Below are 11,386 nucleotides of genomic sequence, written 5' to 3'. Positions count from 1 at the left end.
CTAAGATGAATAACGCCCGTATGGATAGGCTAAAACTTGACACTGAGATATTCACCTTGTCTGCTGGCAGGAGAACAAAAGGTTTAGAGTCTAAATCTGCTAAGCAACACCCAATTACAATGCAATGTTGCAATCACTAACCGCTGGAAGTTAATACAGTTTTAAAAGTTGGAACAGCCTGGTGGAACAGCCGTCTTCCTGGGGCATGTCAGTCGCCGACACCTTCTTACAGAGGACAGGCCCACATCTAGCGGCTGCAGCACTAGCCCCGTAATATTCCGCACGCCGTGTTCCTCCAAGACAATCTTTTTTTTCACACACCACACCAATCTTGTCAAACATGGTGGATAAATCCTTATAGTCTCCCCGGTAACCCACACTGAACGTCAACATTTCCCCTCCTATTAGCGACTCCACCCCTCACTTATGGGAAGGCAAGAGCTCTGCGTCTTGATGCACAGAGAATCAAACGGCAGATCCATCTTCTGGCTGCAGCCTTGACCGGTACTCTGGCTTTGATCAAAGTCAATGCGGAAAAACCATGGCAGTTCTCACACAGGTAGGTGGACGGTGAAGTGGGAATGAGCACTTTTACCAGGCCTTTTTTAGCCAGTGGGAACTCCGGTCCTCGCACAAAGAGAGCCACAAGTGGGCGCCCAAAGGTGTCACTTTAGCTCGTCTTTCCTTTGCTGCGTTCCTTTTGTGTCTCACGGCTGCGCCTCCACGTCGAAGGGCTGCTCTGCAGGGCCCCCGCAGGGGAGGCCCGGCGCCTCAGCCACTTTGAAACCGCTGGGGCCTTAAAGGTGAATCCAGAGGAGGAGAGAACAGATCTGGACTCCTAACAGGGCAGAGAAACTAACCCCCAGCACGGATTCCAAGGTACACCCTTTTCATAACTTTACAAAGAAAGCATAGAAGTAATTAAAAAATGACTCTAATAGCACTGATATACAGTACATGCCATAAGACATGACTAACATACCAGGAACACCCATACACATCAGTTATGTGCGAGTGAACTTTCTTAGCAAATAAAGGTTACGATTTACATTTTACCAAGCAACATTAACTTTTTTGTTCAACTTTCACATTTCAATGTATCTCATAAGGCAATATTCAGTGGAACATAGGACCGAGCTGCGACCCTTTGTCCTGCATATTCGACTGTAAAAACAGCATGTTAACAAAGTGATTCTTTTTTATCCGTCAACGAAAGTAGACTAAAGAGAGAGAGATTTTGGCATAGTTTTTATTAAGTAACTACATTTTCGTCTCGTCACTTTTCTTTCCAATGATATTGGCATGATTTCGTTACCAGTTATTGTTTTCTCCCTCGTTGGTGCCGTTTCTCAGTCTCCGTCTGCGTTTCTACGTGCCATGGAAAAAAATGTGTTGACGACATACTTTTGCGTCCCCATAGTTTTAGTCCAACGAAAATTAAGCAGCTGCAGGCTGCCTTTGACACTGTGGACCCCATAGCATGCCTGTTATCAGCGGCTTGAAACAGTCCGCAGGATTCACAGGCTCTGCACTTGCATGGTTCAGGTCCTACCCTGACAGAACCGCCAGGCTTCTCAGTGGCGGGTGCCTTCCTCCTCTGAGCTAAAGCCCCCTCTTACCTGTGGGGGTTCGGCCCCCAAGGCTCGATTCGGGGGCCCCATCCCTTTTTCTACTGTACATACTGGCCCTCAGGTTCAATTATCCACAAAAGCAAGAAGCATCCCCTTCCATTGTTACGCGATGATGTACCACGATCTATCTGCCTCTCAAGTTCAAAATGTCAACTCACTAGCAGCCAGCTGAAAGGACTGCTTAGGCAGAGATCAAATCCTGGCTGAGCCAAAATGTCTCCAAACCTCAAACGAGAGCAAGACCCGAGGTCATCCTTTTTTGGACCCCAACCTGCCCCAGCCTGCCCCCCGTTTGAAAATTCTGGGCTCCCCTCAATAAATAACATCCTTCCCTCTGTCCATGAAACCTTGGAGTGACGCTTCCATAGCGCTTTTAAATTGATAAGGCAGGGCCAGGCCACGCGTAGACCTTAACTTTTTTAAATACGGCACTATTGGCCAAGACCAGAACGTCGTTTTATCTTCAAAAAGCCTGAAAAGGGTTACTAACGCCTTTGTTACCTCGAGACTGGATTACTGGCAATGCTCTGTATGCTGGGGTTGACGCAGGCCGTTAATTAGACACCCTGCAGCTAGTGGCAGAACGCGCAGCTGCACGTTTCCTCCAACTGGGCCATAAAACAGCAGGCCCCACATCATGCCGCAATGTATTGGCTCAGCCTGCACTGGCTTCGCCAATTCGGCCTTCAGAATTGATTTTTACAAGCTCCCTTTTATGTTGTTTTAAAAGCCCTAAATGGGCTGGCCCTCCGGGCCTATATAAGCCGAACTCCTCCCTTTGCTAAGCACCCCAAGCAGAGCTTAAGGTCCGGGCTCGTCAGCTGCTGACAGGCTCAAAACCCGAAGGGCAGCCTAGGCTCTGGGAAGCACTCCTGGCCTCCATGTGAGGGTCGGCCAGACCCTACGGGTTTTTTTAAATCAGTATAAGATTTAAAACTCATCTTCTCTCCTGCCTTTCCTAAGTCTGAGCGGAGCCACGAGCCGATCCCTGTGTGTGATTTTTAATTTATGCTGCGCTTGTATTTGTTTTAAAGCTGTTTTTATTGTATGTACAGCACTTTAGCTAGAGGCGCCCCGCCCCCCCCGCCAAAAATCGTTTAAAAAATGTGCATATAAAAGACACTTGATTGTAATCTTACTATTGTGCAATTTGAAATGACTTTCTTCTCTCCATGAAAAGAATGATTTATAGTGGGGGCATTTTAATCTCAGATATAGTGTTAAGCGGCCGTCCACACCGGCGCGTGCGCTGAAGCCTTCAACGCGTCCTGCCATCACGTCTTGCGATGGGGTGACGTCACGCTTTGGCCGAACCTGGCACATTGTTGTTCGTTACTACAGTCAGCCTTTGCTGCGCGTTGCCTCGCTTCAAAAGGTTGACGGCCAAATGTTCACTCTTGAAGGCTTCGGCGGAAAGCAGTCAGGCCAATTCAAATCACTTTATGCCAGTTCAAGCTCTAAGCCCCAATCAAACCGGCATTGCTTGTGTGTCGGGGTACGGGGAGATTCATGTGATTGTTTGTTGTTTCAAAAGGTTTCAGAGCCCACCGCGCCCGCCGGGCAAGCTCCAGCCCAACGCACGGCCGGCCGTGAACCAACCTTAAACTGAAGCTTAGGCTGCGGTTTCCAATGCTAAACCTTTTCTGACATCCTTCGGTGGCTGTAGCGCTTATAAACCGAGTAAATGAAAAAAAGATTTTACCAAAATGCCAGCGTAGTGTACACGATCAATCATAACTTCATCGAATATTTGTCTACCATTTTTATTTTAATTCCCACATTTCACATTTTCTTTCTTGAAATTGTGTTTTTTTCCTCCCCATATCAGTGCAGTTAAGGTTTACATATTGTCGCTAAAAAATGTGAGGTATTCAGAGGGCAGAATATTTCAGTTTACTTTCTTCCCCCGCTTTTAAATGTTGATCATTGTTGCCTAGCATATATGCTTAATAAGCAAATTTAAAGAAAACTCCTTATTTTTAGTCTATTTTAGATTAACGATACGTGTAGATTTTTTACTGAGGCAACCATAATCCTGTTAACGATTAAAAGAAAAAGCACGTGGCATTATACTTTTTAAAGTTCCAAAATGATGATAATTTAAAATTGTATCTCCTCACTGCTGAACAAAGAGGGGGCTCGACATATGCCCTTTTCAAATCGTTCTATTTTGTGTGATTGCTGGCTCAATAACATCATAAAAAGAATACACGTCCCACCCTTCCCGCTTTCATTTAGTCTCTCTCGTCTTTTTGACCAGCCAAGCTGACGCGCATCAAAGCCTTCATCAGGAGCAGGTCCGACATCTGATAGAGTGATTAAATAGATGCGATTTACTTTTTGTTGCAAATTGAAGGCCAACCGATTAAGAACCTAAAAGTTCAAATTGGACCGCGTGAACATCGCCTCTACCAAGATAAAAGTTGAGAGTTTGTATTCCTCTACATGCCAGAGGGTCAGGAACCTTTTTGACTGGGAGAGGCCATAAAAGCCAAATATCTTCTAAAATAACATTCATGTGAGAGCCATATAGTATTTTTTAACGTTATAATCAACCATTCAAAATATGTCTTACTTTTAATGCGACTTCTGTGCTGCATGGTTTTGGCTGATGGCCTTGTAGTCTGTTCATACGTGGTGAGGTTGAGGCTTCATGCAGGCCGTTGAAGGCTTCCATTCAGTGTAAACGTGAAGCCGGTAGGCGTTGGCTTATGTTCCCTCATATGCGAGAAATGACTGCTCCCACTCCATAATGTAGAGCCAAACATGGTCAACCTAGGCAGCAATATCTGCAGCCAGCTGCATTGTGTTGGATAATGTCAGCAGGAACGCTCGTTCCAAGTTTTAAGAATGCATCTGGTCTTCAAGGTTGAAGAATTTTTTCATTTCTGCGCACGTTGTGTTCCCCTCCCAGCTCTGCTCCCGCTGTCCGTGCGGCAAGAGCTTTCCAACCCCTCCCCATTATGAGCTTGAACTTACTCATCCGCACATGTCTGATGGGCCTTCAGGTCAGCACTTCCAGCTCAAAGTCTCCGATACGAGACACCGGATGCATGTCAGCGTCGATTTTGTCCGCACTGCAGCACCTCATGGGATGAGTGGATGAACTTGAAAAGACCCAGTGGCGCGCACCCACCGAAAATTTCAACAGACGTCGCTTGCACTCGGCAAGGAGATTCGGGACCTAATGCAGCGCAGAAGCTGCTGGATATCGCAGATTGTTGAGTGGAGTAACTGCTAAGCATGCATCTCTAAAATTGGTTGCAGGTCTTTCAAAGTGGGCAGAAGAGGAGCTTTTTCAATGTCGCCCTGAGAAACGACTTCCCAGCTTCGCTTTCAAAAATGCAAAGCACTGCTTGGTTTGAACGGGGATGAAGATTGTATTTCCCAATAGCCTTGCAATTTTCACCATTGAGTCTGTTCAGGAGGCCAGTTCATGTCCACGAGACTTAAAGTGAAAACGTGCAGGAGGCCAGTCAGTGTGTCTCGTCATGATGTTGGACGCCTTTCAATGTTCAAGAAAAAGCGCGGGATTTCACTCAGGGCAAGGCTGGCAAAACGGCTGGAGCCACCTTCCCCCCTTGACAACCAAACCACATGTTGGCTGTGTAAAAAGCAGACCAGGGAATACATGAATTGCCAACTTCTTCCTAACAGAAGGCTTTAAACTCGGCGATCCCTATTAAAGCTCGGGGGCAAGCAAAATAAAGTTGACCACTCGAATGAAGCCAAGCGACATCACGCTCCACCAAGCTCCTGGGCCACCACGTACTGAGCCGCAAAAGCACGCTGCCTGGTGCAGGACGCAATGACAGCTTAGGAATGGCCTCTCCTTTTCATGTCAGCGGAGAAGCGCTATCCAGCTCAACAGAGCAGAAATATAGTTTATCCATCGAGTCTATTTTTTCTTTCAGGCAAACTCCAAAAAAAGACGATGAATAAATCCTCCGATCCCTGCCTTTGTTGTCCTTCCATTGGCCCAAACAGCCAAATGCTGTTCTCACGCAGTGTGTCGCCTGCAAGCAATACCTGGCCTGTTTGAACTCATCTAAGGCGAGAAGAAAAGTATTTCGCGCGTTATGTCCTTAATTTGTGTTTCCTCGACTTGATTTGCCATAATGATGCTACGATCGTGCACAGTTCTTGCTGACAGGGGCATGTCTTTTATTCGTTTGATTATCTTGTCTTTATTTGGGAAGTCATCAAACAGTTCATTGGCCACATCAAGCATGAATGTTTTGGCGTACTCGCCATCTGTGAATGGCTTTCCATTCCTTACTATTGCCAAAGCACCCGCAAAGCTAGCGGAATTCCCGTCACCTTGCTTGGTCCACACAAGTAGTTGCTGCTGACTCGTCTGCACTCTCCGCTGTAGCTCCTCGCATGCCCTTTTCCTGCTGTCCCCCGCTGGATATTTCGATGCAAATGAAGCATGGTGCGACGTGCGTATCGAAGTGCCGCTTTATATTTGACCGTTTCATCGATGCAATTTTATCATTGCATATTAGACATACCGCAGATCCTGCTCTCTCCACAAATGCGAGTGAAAGAGATTCAAATAAGAGCACTGGATGTCAGAGAAATCCCCAGAAGACATTTGAATGAGTCAAGTGGTTGATTCCTCCACGCAGCCTGGAATGCACGGTAATCATCGTCTTTTTTTCTTTTCGCCATCTTTTCCGTTACAAGGGTTGAAGCGGATAAACTAGTTGGCTATCTGATAAAATTGATTTCTTCACCTTTACAATGACCCGGACATGATCGCGAGCCATTGGTTCCGTGACCCGTGAAATTTTATCTTCAAAACTAATTTCTGTTTACTTTAAAATTACACAGTATTATTAAGAAATATCACAAGTATTTTAAAATCAGTTCCAAACTGATATATATATATTTTTTTTTAAAACTCAAAATTGTCTGGGAGCCATATGCCGTCACCGGAAGAGCCATATATGGCTCGCGAGCCATAGGTTCCCGACCGCTGCCCTAATAGAACAATAGTCATATTTGAGAGCATTATGTTTTATCCATCACTTTGTAAGAGCAGTAGTGAATTCCAATCATTTTGTTTAAGAATCTTTTAACAAAATACTGCAGATTGTGCAAAAGTTGCTGAATTCACCAAAAACGGACCCAGAAAGGCTTCTGATTAAAGTTGGGTTTCTGGACACGGTGCATTGTTAGTAGCTCAGTCCACAATGTTTTTAGGTCCAATCGGGACTTGAACCAGCAACCCTTCGATTCCAAAGACAAGTCCCGATTGGACCAAAAAAGATTGTGGACTGGTAGCCTCCTGTGAACTGCCAAGCTGTCATTGAGCAAGGCACCGAATCACCAGCTCTCCGGCGACGGAACACTGGCAGCCTTTTCTCTCTGACACCTCTTCACTGTCTATAGGTCCTGTTTGTGAGTGTTTGTCCCTATGTGTGTTATTCTAAAATAACACTGGAGTGAAGAACTGAATTTTCCCATCAGTATTAATAAAAGTTGATCTTAATCTTAAACATGACCTGCAAAATGACTGGTGATATTGTGGCGTTTTGGTGGTGTACAGTTTTTGGGGCCTGTGCTGCTGTGTTTATCTGCAAGAAGTACAAACTATAATGCATTTTAATCTCAATCAAATACTTTTACTACAAAATGAAGCATTATACAAATGTATTGATTAATATGACAGTGTTTATGTCCCCAAGTTTGTAGTTGAACAGTGACAGTTCAACTGTTCTGATGTGCAATAACACTGTCACACTATCAATATCAAACTTTGCGCAATATACTATATATAACTACTGCTGCGTCTTTTTACCATGGTGTACATATCTGCTATTTTGTTTTTGTACTTTATGTGTAGGCATTATAGATTCAGACTTACAGTATTAGCCTAAAGAACAGTACAGCTTACAGAGAAGAGACAACTTCTGATCCTTTACAACAAACACTGTATGCTCTTGTTAGTTTTTTTTACTAATATTGTAATTCTGTCAGTAATCCCCAATTGTCAGAAATGTAAAACTAATCTGATTTTTTGTCACTGTAAGGGATTAGTTACTTTTTTTTTATCCTAGTTACGGAATCCCAGTAGCCTGAACAAAACAAAGTGTTATTATTAAGCTGTAAGAAACAATGTTTTTATGTTTCCATTTCATGAAAATGAGAGTGAATACTTGACTTCATCAGGTGGATCATGTGTGTGTACATGTTTAACAACTGTTTGCTACAATAGCAATGACAAATTAGCTAAGTGTCAGTGGGATGAGTTTGGGAAGTCTACACTAAAAATCTTAATTTTTCAAATGTCACTGTTTTAATCAGGATTTACGAAGTGCTTGAGCTGTATTTTAAACTAACTAATTACATCCCCTCCTGTTCCGGGATTTATATGCAATAATTATATTTGAAGTCAAGCAGAATTAAAGCTTTAAGCCAAGAGTATTTGGGTAAATGTATTTATTTTCACGTTAAGCAACCAAAAACCGTTTTTTGCAACCAACTATACACATCTTGTTGTAAGAAGTGTCACCCACCGTCTCGTCAACATTCCTCGACTCTGCATTGTTCTGTACCCACAGGATATTATGGACAAAGAGACATCACTTATTTCCCCTGTGCAGGTAAGACAAGTCAAACATCCTGCTATGGTCCAGTGCAGGTGATCCTATTCACTGCTGCCTCAGCCCACAGCTTTCAGAGGGGGAAAGATGAACGGATATATGAAACAATAAAGAGGGTTAACATGTCGCGGCAGCTGGAACAAGCCCCAGTAGCCTGGAGGGGAAGGTATCCCCTTCACAGTTACACAAAGTGTGGCGTCTGATGAAAAGAGCCTCATCACTCACTAATGCCTCTGTTGTTAGAGAGTTCCTGTTGGCTCTGAGCCTGTGGCATGCCGGCAGCAGTATGACACAAACACAGTGCTGTAAACAGTATAGTTGTTTTTATTATAAATGTAAAAAAAGAACTTTGACTGTTCTGGTACAAAAATAAATTGTATGCCACTCTGAAAAACCCATAAAATCTCCCCACATATTGTACATAACACTCACGCTAACTAAGCATCATTCTATTTAATACATCGAACTTCACATTTGAAACTTTTATAAACCATTGCAACATTATGTTTCACATGTTTTGCATCCTAAGTCTGTTGAGCTTTTATTATGTAATAGATAACAGTTTATATTATTGTTCACACAAAGGCTCTACAGAAAACACACATACCATAAGTGGCAGAATAAAGCGTTACACACCGAGTCGGATCAGCACTCTGAGAGCAGTTCAAAATGCACATATCAAGCATAGATGAGAAGCTACTTACTGTTTAAAACTGACTATTAATAATACTCAGACCTGTCTCCTGTAACTTATGTTTCTATAACTCATTTGGAAGAGCATTTTGTTTCAAAGTAATCATAAAGCCACCTGGATTACATTTTCTATAAAACATTATGAGGAACTGGTGTTGATTATTGTCAAACTGTTGATACTGAATGTAAAACTTCCATATAGACAATTTTATCTGAAGTACTCGAAATATGCATTTAAAGTGAGTATAAAAACCAACACCTGCCTGCCCCTCTGGTGAGGAAGAGTTGTTTAGCTTTCCTTTCAAAAAACGTTTCCTGTTACAACAACCATGTTTTGTGTGCTACCATAACATCAAAGGGAAACCAATTGTAAAGTACAGGGTTTATATAATCCTAATATTAAATGTCAAATCTGGTTTCTGGCCATCTTAAATGTTCTTGGAATTCTAGTGGATTAATGGGATTTTAGATTGGCACAAAGTCAACTTTTCCTCCATTCTTCTCTGCAGTAAAATGAGCAGCGTTATGATTCCTGCCCCTGCCAGAGTCCCACTGGATGATTGTCAGTGTGTTTGGGATCAGGTTAATCAGTGTTTTGCATTTTGCAGGTTTGTCTGGCTGCCTAACAGAGCACAGCTGCTCTTTGTCTGTAAGGCAAAGCTTAACTTGCACAGAGGCCTGCTCTAACCATTTAGTGAACAAATAATGTCTCAAGATGTGTTCGTGATTCACCCCTGTCAGATTTAGACATGCAAATTATTCCAATAGATGCCGTTCATAGATAGCCTAGCTTAGCATAAACAGGGGAAACAATAAGAAACAGGGAGCCTGGTTCTGTACTCATTGGGAGAAAAATGGTGTAAAACTCACTACTTTACACCTTGTTTTTGTTTCATCTGTACACATACAGAAATGACATATATGTGCTGAACAGTCAGCTGTGGGGACTGTGTGCAGCTTTCTGAGGTCTTCCATCACAGTGAAGCTGGACAGTGACATCATACAGAAGTGACGGCAGATGACAAAAGTGTTAACAGTTCCAGCTAAATAGTTCACCCTAAAGCCAAACACTGATTTGAACATTCCTTTTTGTGTACAGAGTAAACCACAATACAAATCATTGAGCTTTCTAGGTGGTCGTACTTTGGACGGGGCCGGGCTAGCGGTGTCACCCTGCTTCCAGCATTTATGCTAAGCTAGGCTAACAGATCTCAAAATATTTGTCACAATAATAGATTAAATACTTAATTAAATACCCTATATTCTTGGAATTTCACTTTTCTGTAGACGCAGGATAGATAAATATTTAATTTAAAGTGTTTTCAGAAACTACTACTTCTGTTTTTCACAAATTACTACTTTATGTGTAGTAGAAGTGTGTAATAACTATTGAGAAAGTGTTTGATTGTTTCGTGTGTGGGTTAACGATGTGGCAGGATGGTCATTATTGTTTCACTTTCAGTCTTGTTTGTTAACTAAATAAGATGAGGTGTTGTGTTCAGGTGGCTAAAGTATGTTACTGTTTGTATGTGTGTGTGGACCTCAGGAAGAATAAGCTCATTGCAATCCTCATGAAGACATGGCTCCTTCAGGATCACCTGCTCTTCCTCCTCACACTTCCTGATGAACTAACTCTGTTCGTTTTCGGTCTGCCCCCCAGGTTTCTCCTCAGGCGGTCCAGCCTTCCTCTGAAGTTTCCTCTCGTTCCCTCTGTGGACGGACCTGTCCTTGTGTCCCGAGTCATTCTGCTCTCTGGAGTAGCGCTTGCACTTGCAGGAGGTTACCACGGTGATCTTGTAGGTCCGGGAGCTGCCGTCCTGGCACTGCAGCCGGATCCGCTGGGTTCTGGTCCGGTCGATGACGCAGCGCCACTCCTGGGCGTCGCGGCGGCTCCAGTGCCTCCCAGTGTAAACCCCAGCCCCCCCGCCGATCCAGTTGGGCAGCAGGTGGGCTGGCAGACACTCCCCAGCACACACCAGCTCCTTGATGGGGTTGACGCTGGTACACTGGCCATCAGAGATGTACTTTGTGGACCTCAGCTCCCTGCAGCCCACCTGGCTCTGGTCCGGGCCTGACACATGAGAGCAGAGGGAGATAAACGTGATTCACGGGCAGAGTGGGAAAATTACTCAGATCTTGTGCTTGAGTAAAAGTAGAAGTACCAGAGTGTAGGAATACTCTATTACGTTAAGTTCTGTTAAGTAAAAGTCCTGCATTCAAAATGTTACTCAGGTAAGTAAGTATTCTCATCAAAATATAGTGAAAGTAGCGACAGTAAAAGTAATAGTCCCAGAGTGTAGGAATACTCTGTTACAGTAAAAGTCCTGCATTCAAAATGTTCCTCAAGTAAAAGTAGAAAAGTATTCTCATCAAAATATAGTGAAAGTAGCGACAGTAAAAGTAGTCATTGTGCAGATTGGTCCATTTCAGAATAATAGATATGATATGTTT

At 43.5% G+C, this 11,386-nt stretch overlaps 1 protein-coding gene across 1 annotated transcript; it reads right to left on the bottom strand.

The window, feature by feature from the left end:
• Nucleotides 1-8,611: 8,611 nt before the first annotated feature.
• On the bottom strand, nucleotides 8,612-11,034 carry LOC104942830 (sclerostin domain-containing protein 1-like; the record flags this gene model as incomplete). Its single annotated transcript, XM_010768133.1, has 1 exon — nucleotides 8,612-11,034. A coding segment is annotated over one exon (471 nt), but the record flags the coding sequence as incomplete, so codon positions are not given.
• Between the last annotated feature and the right edge of the window lie 352 nt (nucleotides 11,035-11,386).

The sequence above is a fragment of the Notothenia coriiceps genome, unplaced genomic scaffold, assembly GCF_000735185.1.
Source record: "Notothenia coriiceps isolate Sejong01 unplaced genomic scaffold, NC01 NC01_scaffold00005212, whole genome shotgun sequence".
NCBI lineage: Eukaryota > Metazoa > Chordata > Actinopteri > Perciformes > Nototheniidae > Notothenia > Notothenia coriiceps.
The sequence above is the reverse complement of the archived record's forward strand: the minus strand, read 5'-3'. Positions and strand labels throughout refer to the sequence as shown.